The sequence below is a fragment of the Juglans regia genome, chromosome 16 (assembly GCF_001411555.2).
Source record: "Juglans regia cultivar Chandler chromosome 16, Walnut 2.0, whole genome shotgun sequence".
Classification (NCBI taxonomy): domain Eukaryota; kingdom Viridiplantae; phylum Streptophyta; class Magnoliopsida; order Fagales; family Juglandaceae; genus Juglans; species Juglans regia.
The window spans coordinates 15824679-15842184 of record NC_049916.1 but is presented as its reverse complement, the minus strand read 5'-3'; the positions used below and the strand labels follow the sequence as shown (position 1 = coordinate 15842184).

Below are 17506 nucleotides of genomic sequence, written 5' to 3'. Positions count from 1 at the left end.
TTTTTATTGTGTTTTTTGAACATTTTAAGGGGTTTCTATGTTAACTGAAACCTATTTAGGGCCAAATTTGTAACTTGATTTTTCGACCACCATGAGTGGTCAATGGCCAAATGGCCACCGTAAATAATCGACACTTAGTGTATACTTTATTTCTATGGTGGTCATTATAAGATTAATTCCCTATCTGAGGAAATCGGAAATGGCTGAGTCAACTATGTCATTTTTGGGTTCAAACGTTCAGCTCAAGAAGAACGTTCCAAATTCTAGAATAGTGTTAGTTGTACTCCGAGCGTAAGTTGATTTAGGTTCAAATGTACTTTTATGTTGAACGTATATACATTCAAACGTTCGAATGTAACATTTTGTTGGAGATTTGACTCATAACGTTTGAATGCAACATTTCTATAATTTGAATGTTTAGGTATATGTTTGAATTGTATACGTCAAACATTCGAATGTAACATCTCCTGGGACGTTTGAGTCCTAACGTTCGAACCTAGAACTCCAATAGTTCGAACATCTAGGTATACATTCGAATGCACTTGTACGTTCGAACGTATATACATGAAATGTTTGAATGTAACGTTTCATGGTCTTTTGACTCCTAACGTTCGAACGTGATTTCCATAACGTTTGAATGTTCTCCTTTGATGTAGGAGGATCTGAGTCAGATGATGTTGTGTGGTCCGACTGCACGTTGATTGTGCTGAAATACGTAGAGGTGGCAAATCAACGCAAAGAGGGTAGAAAATCATGATATTTTCTTGATTGGGGCAGTTTTGGGCACATTCCGGTATTTTGGCCATAACTTTGGCTACGGGCATCAGAATTGCGCATATGGTCCCAATTCGAAAAGCTCTTTTTGTCACGCACGGTGTGGGCACCCAGCTATGCTCAGTATGCATCATTTTTTAAGCCAAATTCCACTGTTTTTCTCTCTGATTTCTTATTTTTAGTTATTTGTTTCCTTTTATGGTAATATTTCATTTACTGTTTTGGAATTGATTCTAAACTCGATTTGGGCCAGATTTTTTGCAGATTATTTCTTTATTTACGTATTTAATTTTTGCATGATTATTGAAATTTTTTTATTTTTGGTAAAATTCAAATACAGTCGATTTTCAGTTATTACCGTCCAGCTTGTAGGTTGATTTGATCACTCTTGAATATTGATAATTGAATTGCACATAAAAGACGTTTTTTCTGTGTTTTTTGGTGATTCTCTTGTTTTCTTTCCTGTGAATTATCTGTTAAAACTAGTTTGCAGAATAATCGCTATCCTGTTAGGCGTCATCCTTGTACGTTCGAGCTTAATTCAGAACAGTTTGGATTTGTTTCCCTTTATATATATGTATACTCAATTTTTGTCTTTCTGCAAGATATGATTTATTCTTTGACAATTAAGAAACAAAATGGGGTAGGGAAGGAACCCAAGACACTTCTCAAATAGACTGGAATAGTTATGGCCAAATGCGAAGTGTATATGAATGAGTTTGACGACCTGACATGAGAGGACACGTGTCTAAGGTCCGTCTTTATTTTCAAAGGTTGGACCAACATCTGCACGCTGAGGGGGTGGATATACCCTTCCATCGTTCAGAAGTTTTACATGGAGATGTCATCCATGTCTCCGGATGCAACTACTCACATCATAATTGTATGCGGTGTTCAGTTTGAGGTATCGGTGAATGTCATCCTCGAGCTACTCAGAATCCATCGCGAATATGAGTCATCAACTACAGTGGATGCTCAGGCCGAGGATGCACTAGATTTAGGCACAACTGTATCATCTACTGGCCTAGTCAAGTATATGGCCAAAGATGTAGACCAGTCGTAAGGCAAGGAGGGTGATCAGCCTCAGGATGACAACCGCAATAAGGATTTCTTCATTCTCACTAGGAGATACTGCAAACTGTTCGATAAGAAGAACATGTTCTCCCAGACATTGTTGTTGCCATTTTCCCTCATGTTGCATATCATAGTTGTAACAAACATGGATCCTATGGCACATAAGGCCACTTCAGTTGAACTCGGACACAGTTCCTCGTACAAGTGGCACGTGAAGAGCTCATTGACTTACTACTGCAGATATTCATTATGAGGCAAGTATCATCTTTACTGACAACCTACCATATGGATGATCATTACTCGACTATTATTGGAGCTGACAAGACAAGAAAAATGTATATTTTAGATTGAAATAATAGTATTGGCTTAAGAGTACTAAATTAGTAAGGCTACATAAAAATGTTAGGATCTGCAAGTTGGATTGTGTACTATTTTTTAAAAAGTTGATAAATTTGGGATCCACATGGAAACGATTTTTTAATGGCGGATCTCACTTTCTTTCTGACGAGAATGTGTGAACGCCCTAATACTGTATCTAGCATTACTTGAATTTAATATGTTTTAGTCAAAGATGACTATTTCCATACATACAACCTACTAAGAAATGTACTACCATTGCCCAAATTGATTTCTACATGACTAGGTCATGCATCCATGATCCAAGCTAATAATAATAATTAACAGCTAATACTTGTAGTTTCGTCATCTTTCAATTAATAAATAGTAAATATAATTAACAACCAATAAATTTTTCTACAGAAGTTGAAGAGATTGTATGTGGCATTCTATTATCAACAAGTAATGACTATAATATTTTAATTATTTTTCAGCAAATACCACTACAACAAAATTTGGTTTTTGGAATGATTTTTGTTAGGAACAAAATGAAAATCGTCTAAAAAAATGAGATATTAGGATGAAATTTAGAGTTCGTTCGAAAAAAAGACTGAAACATGTTTACCGTTCGAACACGTTGGAACGGTATATGTAGGGACAATAAATTTCGTTGTAAATAAAATAACAGTTTGAACGTGGTAAAGAAATTGGCGGGTTATGCGCAGGAATTTGATTTTACGTTCAAACATACCACTTTACCGTTCATACATGTAGATCATCAATGTTCAAACGTGGATAACAAAGTTCGAACGGCTATTTTTCATTCAAATGGGATATTTGTTGTTCGAACGCTAACATTAATTTTAATTAAAGAATATATAATAGAAATAAAAACTTTATTTATAAAAAGAAATTTATTCATAATTGATTAAATTTACCAAACCTCACATATTGTGCATACCAAAAATAAAATAAAAGTAACAGTGTGTGAGGCCTTGGGCTGTGTGGATGTCTTATCGGCTGATACTCATGATCTGTCGGGTGTGCACCTCCGACTTGAGCATCGACCAACTCTTCTCTAAAAGCATGACGACGAAATCTTAAGTGACTCATGCTCCGTGACAAGGAGGAGGAGTTGATCGGTCCAACTGGCTTCCAGATACTCTCAAAAATAGCTGGCCAGACCCCAACCTACAAAAAACATTGCATGATGAAGATCCCAAAAGGCAAAATATCTATCATAATGTAGGAAGCCTCTGGTCGAATCCTACTGAATATATAGTCCACTATGTCGATAGGCATCGTACGAGTGATACATATCATAAACTTCACCCAATCAATGCAAACCTCTGTCTTATGCTGCCTCGAATCAATATTGTTGGCAATGTTCAAGTTCATGATCTTGAAGAAAGAAGCTAAATCAGCCTATTTGATACTCTTCATCTCATCATAGGGAGGAGCATTTGGAACAACAGCCAACTGTTTGACCCCATGATCCACGAGGCCATCAATCTCATCTCTATCAAAGTGCTCATCCTTGGCTATCTCCTCATCAGCTGTAGACTCCCTAGGCACCATGTTCAGATATGGAGTCCGCAAACGTGGGATGCTGATGAAATCAACAAGTCTGTTTGCTGAAAATGTTGCTTCACGTGCAGTGATCGTATATGCGTCATCAACATCTCGTTTGGAGCCATTGAGCGATTTATAAAACTCAGTGATGATGTCAATGTATGAGATGAGGTGGAACGTCTCATCCCAGTGGTCTAGAATCGATTTCGAACTGCGCTCCAAGAAGACAGACGCAAGGAACGCCCTTCCCAAATAAGGTCCTGCGACGCTCTAATAACACTGTCCTGTCAGTAAATGTATTGCTAGCAGAAGTTTCCAGCCTTGATTTGCTATGCTTTCTTTCCATAGAAGACATTTTCAACCTAAAATTTAAATAAAAAAATTAAGAAAAATGAGTTATAAAATAACAGATATAAAACAGTCACAAAATTATATAATGACTAAAATAATTTAAATTTCTTTTACTCTTAAGCGTTCAATCGAATTAGAAGACGTTCGAATGCCACAACGTAATTTAAATTAACTGTTCTCACAATGTTACATATGTTCGAATGGTAACAAAAGTGTTCAAATGGTTTTCCAACCGTTTGAAATTAAAACTTGGTAGAAATACGTTCGAATGCCTTCAAACGTCATTTTTAAGGTTTGAACTCCATCTTAATAGATGGTCAAGTGGACTAGCCATTTGAAATACCGACCTTTGAGCTCTAACCGTTCAAATGGAATTTGGATCAAGCTCAGCAATGGCTGAGTCGACTCAGTGGCCATTGAAACGATCCTCCTTTCGTTTCTTCTACAAATAATACACACACAAGGCCAAAACTTGCGTAAAAGCATTCTAGCCTTGGGTTTTCTAGCCTTAGAATACTAAATCTATAAATTATATTAGTTTTCTAGTTTTTTTAAAACTAAATCAAAATATCCAAAAAAAAGAAACATTTAAATAGAGAAAAAAAATTACCTTATGAATAGTTATACTATTGCTCGACGATAGCGGTGATACGACGTGCATTCAATTTGTTTTTGAAATTTGAACGTATAAAATGACAAATGCTTCAATCAGTCAAAGAACAAGGTGCATCTTATAGTGTAGCTACGTTTGAATGCATTTATGCAGCTTTCGAACATATGTTCGAATGTTAAATTCCTTTGCTCAAATGGTTTTTTGTTTGATTAGGTGTTCGAACGTGGTAGATAAGTGTTTGAGCGTCAGTGCCCCCAACTTGCATATTGCATATTTTTTTAGCTCATTTCAAATACAATATAGTAATATATACAATACTAATAACTATATATTATATAATAATATATATACTATATCGAACGTGTGTGCTCCTCAGTCATGATATAATAATATTTTACACTATATAATTATGTATTATATAGCAATACAATAGTGTTAGTAATACTATAGTGTTAATATTAGTAATACTATATATTAATATAATAATGCTATAGTATTAGTAATACTATAGATTAATAAAACTTAAGATTACTATATACTACATACTTTATTTTATTTTTTTTGAATAAAAAACATCGAACTTGTATTCATTCTTCTTCAACTGTTACATCTTTATCCTTTTGAACATAATACTGTATGCCTATAGGGTCTTCTTCTATCCAAATTGTTTCCTCATTTACAAGTAAAGAAGATTTAGCTAGAAAGTGAGCTACACTATTACATTCCCTATAAGTATGTGTAACTGTCCAGTTAGATCTATTCTTCAAAATCCCTTTAATGTTTTCAACCAATTGACCATGCCATTCCCAGCTAGCTTCAGTATCATTCACTGCTTTAATCACACTCAGAGCATCCCCTTCAAAGACCACTTTCGATAGGTTCAAATCTGCACACAATTGCATAGCACACCAAAGAGCCTGAAACTCAGCTACTAGAGGGGAGGTTACTATCCTCTTCTGAGCACACAGTGAGACCAACAGCTCTCCATGCTCATCTCTCATCACTACACCAATCCCCATTCTTCCTTCATTAACTTTAAGTGCAGCATCCCAATTAACCTTCACTTGGCCTTATATAGGAACCTTCCATCTGCATAACTCTCTTGCCTGAGAGTTATGCAGATGGGATAGAGGACAGCAGATAAATGACCATGGGAGCAGGGTGCAAGCTCGATTGAATTATTGTAGCAGGACTCTGATGAAATGTTTTAAAAGCAAAGATAAAAGGAGAGCAAAAGAGATTGAACAGATTACAAGAAGGATTAAGGAAGTGCAAGAAGAGTTGGGGCCTCATAATGTAGAGGAGCTGAAAAGCTTACAAAAGCATGTGGGAGAGTTGATGGAACAGGAGGATATTATGTGGAAACAAAGGGCCAAGAGAAACTGGTACAACCTTGGTGATAGAAACACAAGATTCTTTCATGAGTGTGCAAATCAAAGGAAGAAAAGAAGTAAAATATCTCAAATTGTAGACAGAAAAGGAACCTTGAGATTAGAACAAGATGGAGTTGCAGAAACCTTTAAAGACCATTTTGCTGAGGTGTATAAAACTGCTAGTCCGAGAGTTGAAATGATTGAAAAGTGCCTTGAAGCAGTAGAGAGAAGGGTAACTGATGAAATGAATGAATCTTTGGAGAAGGTTTTTATGAGGGAGGAAGTAGAGGAGGCTTTGAAGATGATGGGGCCATTAAAATCCTCAGGACCAGATGGTTTTGGGGCATGCTTCTTTCAATCTTTTTGGCATATTGTGGGTGATGATGTGTGTGGGGCAGTGCTTCATTTTCTCAGTGGTGAAAGGATGGTCTCTACTTTAAACCACACCTATATAGCTTTAATTCCAAAAGTGAGTGACCCCAAAGATGTTAATGAGTTTAGACCAATAAGCTTATGCAATGTAGTGTATAAGCTTGCAACAAAAACTCTTGCCAATAGATTGAAGAAAGTTATGGATGCTATTATTTCAAAAAATCAGAGTGCCTTCATTCCCGAGAGGTTGATTTCTGACAATATTGTAGCAGCCTATGAAGTGTTGCATTCGATGCAAACAAGGCAAAGGAGTAAGGATGGCAGGATGGCTTTAAAATTGGATATCTCAAAGGCATATGATAGAGTAGAATGGTCTTACCTTGAAGCAGTGATGAGGAAGCTGGGATTTGGGGATAGGTGCACTGATTTGATAATGGAGTGTATATCCTCAGTATCTTATGCTGTTTTAACAAATGGTAGACCAGGAGAGACTATTCTCCCTACAAGGGGACTGAGACAGGGAGATCCCTTATCTCCTTATCTCTTCCTTTTGTGTGCTGAAGGTCTAAGTGCAATGCTCAACAATGCTGAAAGAAGATCAGAACTGAGAGGGGTGTCAGTTGCTAGAGGAGGTATAAGGGTCACTCACTTACTATTTGCAGATGATTGCATTATTTTTGGGAAGGCAAGTTGGGTGGAATGGAAGAAGATTAATGACATTCTTGAGCTTTATGAAGCTGCCTCAGGTCAGAGTTTAAACAAGCATAAGACTACAATCTTCTTTAGTCCCAAAGTCCATGTTTTTATGAGAGAAAAAATTATGAAAGAAATGGGAGCAAGACAGCAGAATAATTGTGAAAAATACTTGGGTTTGCCAAGTATGGTTGGTAGATCAAAATATAACTCTTTTAGAGTCATTAAGGATCGAGTGTGGAAGAAGATTAATAATTGGAAAAATCAATTTCTATCACCCTCTAGTAAGGAGGTGCTGTTAAAGGCTATAATTCAAGCTAGCCCAACATATCATATGACTGTTTTCCAGCTTCCAAAGAAATTATGCCAGGAAATAGCTGCTCTAATTGCTAAATTCTGGTGGAGCTTCAAAAAGGACGAGAATAAAATTCAATGGAGGAGCTGGGCAAAATTGGGGGTTGCAAAAGCTAGTGGAGGATTGGGCTTTAGAGAACTTGTAAGCTTCAACAAGGCTTTACTAGCAAAGCAATGTTGGAGAATGTTGACAAATCCTCACTCCTTGGCTGCAAAGGTCCTGAAGGATAAATATTTTAGGCATTCTGACATTTTGGTTTCAAAGCTGGGGTTTAGGCCATCAGTTATTTGGAGGAGTTTATGGGATTCTTTGGAGTTGTTAAAGGAGGGGTTGGTGTGGATAGTAGGTGATGGGGAGAGTATCAACATCTGGAGAGATAAGTGGATACCAAAACTATCTACTTTCAGAATTCAAACGCCCAGAACTTTACTAGCAGCTGAAGCAAAGGTCAAAGAACTTATTGATGGGGATACAAAGACTTGGAAAATAGATTTGGTTAAAGACATTTTTAATGAAGAAGAGGCAATTCTTGTCTGCAGCTTACCTATTAGTTCATCAGGTCTACCTGATAAATTAATTTGGGCTCATACTAAGAATGGTCAGTTTGATGTCAAAAGTGCATATCATCTGGAGTTGTGCAGGAAAAATAGAGAAAAGGGGGAGGTATCGAAAGCTGGTACAGAGAACTGGAAGGTGTTGTGGTAGTTAAATGTACCTGGTGTAGTAAAAATGTTTCTTTGGAAAGCAATGAATAACTGTCTTCCTACAAAATTTAACTTGTCTTGCAGGAAGATTGTTAAAGATTACTTCTGTCCAATCTGTAAAATGCAGAAGGAAACAGTTTCTCATGCTCTATGCAGCCTTGGTGGAGCTATGGATGTTTGGGCAGATAATCTTAGTCCTGTGAAGAAATGGGCATCTACTGAGAAGGATATACAAGAGCTATGGGCAGACTGGTGTAATAAATTGAAAAGAGAAGATTTGGAGTTAATGGCAGTAGTACTGAGAAGGATTTGGTTGAGGCGAAATAGATTTGTTTTTGAAAATAAATTTGAAGGGCCTGATGTGATTTTAGACAAGCCACTAACTTTCTGCTTCAGTTTCAGGAAGCTCAACAAAAAGAACCCAGGAGCCTACATACTAATACTATGGTATTCGAACACTGACACTAACACTATATATTATAGTAATAATACTATAGTGTTAGTAATACTATAGACTATAGTGTTAGAAATACCAAGACAGGCGGAGGGACAAGATGAAAAAGAAGATGATCCCTCAACTCAAGAAGCATACCATGAGAGTCAACTCGTCTTTAACTTATGACATAGAATTTTGATCTATGCACTTTAGATTAGGACATTTATCTTCACAAAGAATGAATTTAATTCATTCTCTTGTTCCTAATGTAAAGTCCAAAGACCTATCTCATTGTAAAATTTGTCCTTTGGCCAAGCAGAAACATCTTCCTTTTCTTTCAAGTGTAACCACTAGTTCATTTCCTTTTGACTTAATCCATTGTGATATATGGGACCCATATTCTCAAGCATCAATTCAAGGTTTTCATTACTTTTTAACTATTGTGGATGATTATTCAAGAATCACTTGAGTTTTTTTAATGAAACTGAAATCAGACACAAGGCCTGTCTTGCAATAATTCTTCCAGCTAGTACACACTCAATTCAATAGCAAAATTAAGAAAATCCGAACTGTCATTGACCTTGAATTCGACATGGCTGATTTTTATAAAAACAATGGCATCATTCACCAAAAATCATGTGTGTGTACCCCTCAACAGATTGGTGTTGATGAGAGGAAACACCAACACCTTTTGAATGTTGCCTGGGCACTCTTCTTTAAAGCTGGATTGCCTACTCCTTTTTTGGGAGACGCCATCTTAATGGCAACCTACATCATCAATAGGATCCCTACATCCCTCCTTTCTAATAAACCTCCCTATGAAAAGCTCTTTTCATCATCGCCCTCCTATGCTCATCTTCGAGTCATTGGCTGCCTAAGTTATGCTAGCACTCCTAAGCACCACAAAACCAAGTTTGAACCTCGAGCTAGGCCTTGCAGTTTCCTCAAATACCCTGCAAACATCAAAGGCTACAAGTTTTATGACATAGAGACTCATTCCACCTTCATTTCTAGGAATGTTATATTCCATGAATCTATCTTCCCATTTCACTCCTCCACCTCCACTCCTTCCTCTAATTCCTCTTTAGATATTCATTCCTCCTTCCCTCAAAATCGGGTTTTACCTCCTCCACCACCAAATGACTCTTTTTCACCCTCTCCTGTTTCATCCTCTTCTGAATGACCTCATCTTGAACCAATCCACCCTATTTTTCAATCTGAACCACCTCATCTTGGACCATCCCTAGCTGCTACTTCTTCTGATTCACCTCCCTTTTCACCTCCATCAATACCTCTTCGATGATCTGCCAAAGATAGGCATCAACCTGCCTATCTCCATCAACTCCATTGCCAGGTAGCAGAATCTATACATCTCAATGCATCCTCTCTATCCTCCATACTTCATCCACTCAATCATCACCTCACCTACAAACACCTCTCCTCATCTCACCAATCATTTTCTGTTTCCCTCTCCCTATTCTTTAACCTAACTCCTATAGTGAAGTTGTGAAAATTAAACATTGGCAAGATGCCATGCAAACTAAACTCAGTGCTTTGGAGGAAAATAACACTTGGACTATTACTACCCTTCCCCCTAACAAAAATGTCATTGGTTGTAAATATGTATACAAAGTAAAGCTCGAATCTGATGGTTCTTTTGAAAGACACAAAGCTAGACTTGTTGCCTAGGGGTATACTCAAAGAGAAGGTTTTGACTTCCAAGAAACATTTAGTCTAGTGACTAAACTCACCACAGTTCGTGTCTTCCTTGCCTTAGCCTTTATTCACAACTGGTTTTTATCTCAAATTGATGTTTATAATATCTTTTTACATGGGGATCTATAGAGTAGATTTATATGGAGATGGCACTAGGTTACCACATCCACAAAGACCAGATTGAGGGGGAGAAATTAGTATGCAACTGAATAAGTCCCACTATGGACTTAAACAAGCATCAAGGCAATGGTTCTCAAAGTTTTCTAACTCCCTCAATTCTATGGGATTTTGTCAATCTAAATCTGACTATTCTTTATTCACTAAAGGGTTCACAACACTCCTAATGTATATAGATGATATCAGAGTGGGAAGTAATTCTCAAGATGAAGGTGTTTCACTCAAAGCTTACCTTTATAGCAAATTCAAAATCAAGGGCCTTGGACCCCTCAAATATTTCCTAGGCCTAGAGGTTGCAAGGTCATCTTCTGAAATCAATATCTGTCAAAGTAAGTATGCCCTTGAAATTTCGGAAGATGCTTGACTACTTGGCACCAAAACAGCCTATACACCCATTAAGTCAAATCACAAGTTGAGCCACACCACAAATGAAAATTTGCAAGATCCTATAGCCAGTTTGACAGTTAACAATTACAAGCCTAGACATCACTTATGTTTGACTGTTCTGAGCCAGTTTATGGAGAAGCCTTCACAAACTCATACGCACTCAGCTTACATAGTTCTCAGATATCTCAAAGGACCCATAAGCTAAGGATCTTCTTGTCATCAAGATCATCTTTACACCTAAAGGCATATAGTGACTCTAATTGGGCTGCTTGCCTCAACACTAGGAGGTCTATTACAGGTTTTTATATATTCATTGGAGACTCATTGATAAGTTGAAAATCGAAGAAACAAGTAATTGTCTCTAGGTCTTCAGCTGAGGTAGAATATAGGGCATTAGCTTCCAAAAGTTGTGAAATCATGTGGCTTCTTGGTTTGTTAAAAGAATCCAACATCAATCATGAACAATCTGCTCTCCTATTCTATGATAACCAAGCAACCATCCACATCACAAGGAATCCTACCTTCCATGAAAGAACTAAACACATAGAACTGGACTGCCACTTTGTTTGAGAAAAGGTTATAGCTAGAGTCATCACTCTTGTCCACATAGCTTGAAAGTTTCAATTGGCAGACATCTTTACTAAGGCTTTATCAGTTTCTACTTTTCAATTTTTATTGCCCAAGATGGGAATCCTAAACATCTTTGCCCATCTTGAGTGGGAGTCTCACAAAATAAAATGTAATGAGAAGGATTGCAAGCAAGAAGGACATGAGGACATTGAGCATCAAAGTTGCAATACACAAAGAAATTCATGCATCAGCTTTAGCAGACATGAAGTACACTGCAACACTCAAGAATTAATACATGCAGTAGCAAAAGCAAAAATAAAGCAATGATCTGCAACACACAAGGAGTAGAAAGCAACAGTAAAAAGAAGAAAGCTTTGGGATAGAAAAGATTTGTGAAATACATGGCTACACACAATGAAGTGTCAGGAACTCGATATAAAGCAATTTTTTTTCTTTTTTTTTTTAAGAAAGAGCCGGTAGCCACCCACATAGCAGCCCATCCCAAACATAAAACAATGAACAACCCAAAATAAGCCTATAACAAAGGCACAACTAAACAAGCCTATAAAAAGAACCCAAAAAAAAAAAAAACTACCAATATAAAAAATTCAACGACATATTAATGAAGGAATACCAGACAAGTCCAAACGAAATAAACCTCTAAGTATAGGTCAAATCAACGCCATTGGCACCCTCCTTTGCCAACCAATCCGCCATCTTATTTCCTTCTCCTTTGTCTAAACCATACTGTCCATAAAGCTGCAGATCATTACTTGTAACTCAATAGAAGATTTAAAGTTAGTTTTAGAACATTTTCATTTCTGCTTTTGTAATGTATATATAGCAGTAGTTTTTGTATCAATAAACAAATGAATGAGAATGAGATTTTTCCCTACACTGCTTGTTCATTTCGAATTTCTATTCATGTTTTAATAGAAATAGTGTTTTGAAATTGGAAATTCACCTAGGAAAAGTCCCGTGTAATCCATATCAATGTAGCAACACGAGATAAATGTACAAACCAAAACATTTTTCCGCATGCAAACAAAAAGTGCTTTGAACTGTAAGGCTTTGAAGAGATTTATGGAAACAACTATGTCAAGTAGCTGAAATGGAAGTTCTTGAAGAGTTTGCTATTGTATCGAGGCTCTTATGGCTTAGGAGAAACAGATATATCTTCCATAAAGTGTTCCTGCATTCTAAAGTGGTATGGAAACAGGCTGCAGGAGTTTTGAATGGATTGGTTGCATGCAAGGCTTCAAGAGATCAAAAACAAAATGAGGCATCCACAACTGTAAGGTGGTCTCCCCCTCCAAATAACGTCTTCAAAATGAATTGGGATGCTGTTGTAGATAAAAAAAACTGCAAAGTGGGCATAGGGGTCATAGTCAGGGACTACAGAGGTCAGATGGTGGCTGCACTAAGGAAGTCTAGATCTCTATATCCTGATCCTGTTTTAGCTGCAGCTTATGGGGCACGGGAGGCTGCCAAGTTTGGTCTACAGCTGGGCCTGACCCAGGTCTTATTGGAGGGGGTTTCTCAGCAGGTGGTTAATACTATTTTGTCAAAATCCAAAGATGAGTTTGCTATGTCTATGGTGTCTAAGGATACTCTTTTATTCCTCCAACAGTATGGTTTATGGTCTGTTAAGCATGTAAGGCGAGAGGCCAACAAAGTGGCTCATGCTCTAGTGTCGTCTGATACAATAGTAGATGATGTTTGGATGCATACTATATATATATGCATGGTCATTGAGAATTAGATGACGTTTGGATGTTGAGCTGAACTGAGCTAAACTCAGTTTTTTATGAACAATAGTAAGTTGAGTAGTGGATGGAGTTATGTGTGGCCTATCTAAATTGAGCTTAAAATGTGTTTAGATGTTAAGATGAGTATAGTACTTTTCATGGAAAGTTGAAAAAGGTTGTAAATCCCACGTAAAGATGTGTTAAGTTGAAAAATGTTGTAGATCTCACATATAAAGAGATTTTAAGTTGAGATGAGTTTAGTAATTTGAGATCAGTTTGGTATTTGAATGTTAGACTTAGTTTAAAATTAGACTGAACTCAATTGAGCTTAACTAAATCTTACAACCAAACGCAACCTTAAAGACCTTTTGATGATCAACGTCCAGGATGAAGCTTTTGAATGAAACTCTTATTTTATCTTTTCACGAGTTCCATATGGAAGACCATGAGATGGATATAAATATATTATACAAGAAATAGAAATATGCTAATTTACACAAAAATGAATGGTCATGATCATATTAATAAATTAATAAACATATATCTAAGAATAATATATGGAATCCAGTAATGTAGGACTTGGCTTGGGTACGTTGAAATTGGAAGTTTCGGATCAAGACATCATGCATGTGTTCTAGATCGAACAAGATCATTCAATTAATTAATAGAAATTTGTCCCTCATTCAGAAAGTCTAGTCGTTGAAAATGGATGCAAATAATTTTGTTCAACTGCATTTATTATTACGATAACAACTTATTTTTGTGAAATAAACTACAGAGAACGAGATGGGATCGCATTAAATGCGCAATGCTAGTAGTACTGTAACGCAAGTACTTTCGAAATACATCGACCATATTACTAATAAAATGGCAGTTGACACGACTTTTTGTCACGTTAAGGGTGTTGAATATTGGATGATATATTTGAAAACTGAGAAATTAATAAAAAGATAGAAAGTAGATAAGAATTAATAAAAATGAGAGAGGTTAATTTGGGTATGTCACGAAAATGTATCTAGATTGAAATAATAGTATATATTCGCTGAAGGCGATAATTAATAAGTATATTTTAAACAAACTGATTATTTACGACGATTTATTTCAGATGAATTATTTGCGACGATAACGACTATTTATAACAAAAACAGATTCATTTTGATAGGAAATAATAACTATTTTTTCTGAAAATAACTGGTCACAAATTATAAACAGCTTTCTTGTAATGGGGTTATTTTCATATAATTTATGCAAACAAGTTTTTGACTTATGAACATGCATTAACCATATTAATAATATATCGAGTGGTACGTACGTAGTTGATCATATGACTTTCTGTCACGTTAATGTTGTTGATCATAGGGAACTGTTATATTTAAAAACCAAAAACATAAACAAGAAATAGATAAGAATTGATCTAAAAGAGAAAGGAGTGGGCATACCAAGAAAAATGTATATTTTGATTGAAATAATAGTATTCGTTTAAGAGCCTATAAAAAAAAATAGTATTTGCTTAAGAGAATTTAATTAATAATATTATATACAATTTTAGAACGTGCAATGTAACACCCCGACCCCGAGGGTCCGGAGAGTTAACTCATAAAACCTGATAATCAACTCTAACAAGGCTAGAGTACTTCCAAATTCAAGAATTTATCCATTTTCCCAAACCTCAAATCTGACGTATATACTTCAATTAAATAAATCAAATAAACTCATCTATCCAATATTCAATCCAACAACCCAAATAAAATCAACTCTTCTTCATGTCTCAAATAACAACTAGAAATAATATAATATTAACATAAGTATCCATAAACCGTCTAAATCCATTGAAGCAAACTTAAGAAAAATAATTAACCTCCAACACTAACGCTAATATCATGAGATACCCAACAACAAAACAATGCTAATCTTCTCCATAGACTCTAATACTGATCTTCAGCTGAGCCATCGATGTCATCTGAAATATTATGAAGATTAACGGGGTGAGTTATCAACAACTCAGTAAGCAGAGAGCATATACTAGCATGTAAACATGAGCATTTATAACATTTGATAAGCCGAACAGAACATTTACTTTCAGAATGAAGAAACAAAACTTGTACAAAAATATTAGAGCGAAATTTTCAGAAAAATGAACTTATTCCAAAAAGAACTTCCGTTGACATTTCTAAACTGAAACATTATAATCTTATCTTCATTTAATATCACATCGGGACAATACCATGTTTAACCCCCGTGGTAGGGTTATAAACCACCATTATACCCGTGGCTGGGCCATATTCCATGTTTAACCCCCGTGGTAGGGTTATAAACCACCATTATACCCGTGGCTGGGCCATTTTCCATGTTTCACCCCCGTGGTAGGGTTATAAACCACCATTATACCCGTGGCTGGGCCATTTTCCATGTTTCACCCCCGTGGTAGGGTTATAAACCACCATTATACCCGTGGCTGGGCCTTTACAGAAACAGAACGGATTTCATCGAAAATCCGATTACAATCATATACAGAATCAGAACTTCATGCCAAGATTTTCAGATGACACATCATATCAAAACAAAACACTGAAAAGCTTTAGATAATTTCACATGTTGGAGATAAACATAAACAAAATATCCTCATTTGTTCATAACAAAACTTCCAGATTTTCATATTCGCTCTTTTACATAGTTCAGAAATAAAGTACACAAAACTAGCTCATGTCTACACCAGTCATGACAGAAAAATACTTTCTCTTATATTGAATTTATGCATATGCAGAATAAACATCTGAGGTTGTTTTCAGCTCATTTCTTTTCAAAAACAAACACGTTTATTTTCAAAGTCAACCTCATTTTATTTCTTTTATGCAAAACTAGTATATGAACCCCGCTTACCTGGACTTCTTAGCTTTTCAGAAATTTCTTCAAAAAAATGTTGAGTCGACTAATAATCGTCACCTATAAAAAATAATCACACAATTTCCGTAAGTTTTCAACCAATTACGGATTTCCATATTTAAGCCTAAGCTTCTAAAATAATCTATCTTAATTTCTCAAAACTTAAAAATCCTCATAATCCCAAAGTATATCATTACTTCATAAAATCACCAATATCCACCACAACCCACGTCATACACAAAACACCAATATTTAAACCCGAACAGCCAACAAATCTCATAGTCTAAACCAATCATACTAACAACTCCATCACCCAATCCAATCAACCCCGTTACTCCTCGGACTCAGTCCGGCAAAACCAACCAGCAATTAAAATACAGTGTAATGTGCTAGTGCAAAAATACATTAAATTCACGAGAATTCTTTGAAAAAATACTTACATTGCTATATAATGATTTCCGAAGGATCACGAAACTGAAAAAGGCGACGTCTGAGCAACACCACAGTGTAAAATACACTGTGGCCGTGGGTCACAAATACCCACTTTTCAACGGAGACAAACGAAGACCCCAAAATGATAGGGTAGGGCCTAGAGAGGTCGGTGAAGCCAATGGTGGTGGTGGTTTGCCGTGGATGACGGCGCAAATGGTGGTTTAAGGCCAAAAACGTACAAATCAGAAATGGACTTGGTGGGGCTTCACCGGTGACGGATCGGAGCTGGGGTTGGGTCCAAAGAGTTGCCAAGAGGTCAGGGATGAAGTGGTAGGAAGATGGTGGCCAATGGTGGCGCGACGGCGGCGCGCGAAGGAGGTGAAGGCCGCGGCTTCAAGCCGTGCGTGGAGGCTAACGGTGGCTCGGATGGAAGTGAGGTTGGTAGGGTGAGGTCGCCGGCGGCAGGGGAACCAAAAGGAGGGGGCGGTGTCGACCACGGAGGCTCGACGGCGGTGGGCTGGGTGGAGGCCGAAGTCGCACGGGGAGAGAGAGAGGGTCGGGCTCGCGCGGGAGAGAAAGAAACCGAAGGAAAAAGGAGAAAAGAAAAAAAAAAGAAAAGAAAAGGAGAGGAAAGAAAAAGAGGGGAAAAGAAATGAGGTCCAATCCTCATTACTTGGGTCACGAAAATGATCCAACGGAAACGATTTTAAAACCATAAGTTAAATAAAATAATTTAAACGTAATGGTAAAGTCAAATTGAAATAATTAAATCACCCAGGGATTAATTTAAATATTAAAAGCAATTTAAATGCATAACAATAAATAAATATCAAGAAAGCACACAATAAAATAATTTTCACCAATTTAACAAATTAAAATCATAGAAATAAACTCACTAAAAAATCCAACCAATTTTAAAATAGAAGGATAAATTTTTGAA

General features: G+C 36.6%; 1 protein-coding gene across 1 annotated transcript; it reads right to left on the bottom strand.

Annotated features, from left to right (window-relative positions):
• Positions 1 to 5307: 5307 nt before the first annotated feature.
• Positions 5308 to 5739, bottom strand: LOC108979489. Its single transcript, XM_018950175.1, has one exon. It carries the CDS (start codon positions 5737 to 5739, stop codon positions 5308 to 5310), a length of 432 nt encoding a protein of 143 aa, XP_018805720.1.
• Positions 5740 to 17506: the final 11767 nt, after the last annotated feature.

What these genes read in the sequence shown, in the direction of transcription:
- LOC108979489 (XM_018950175.1), bottom strand. Translation starts at nt 5,739, where the DNA reads ATGGGGATTGGTGTAGTGATGAGAGATGAGCATGGAGAGCTGTTGGTC.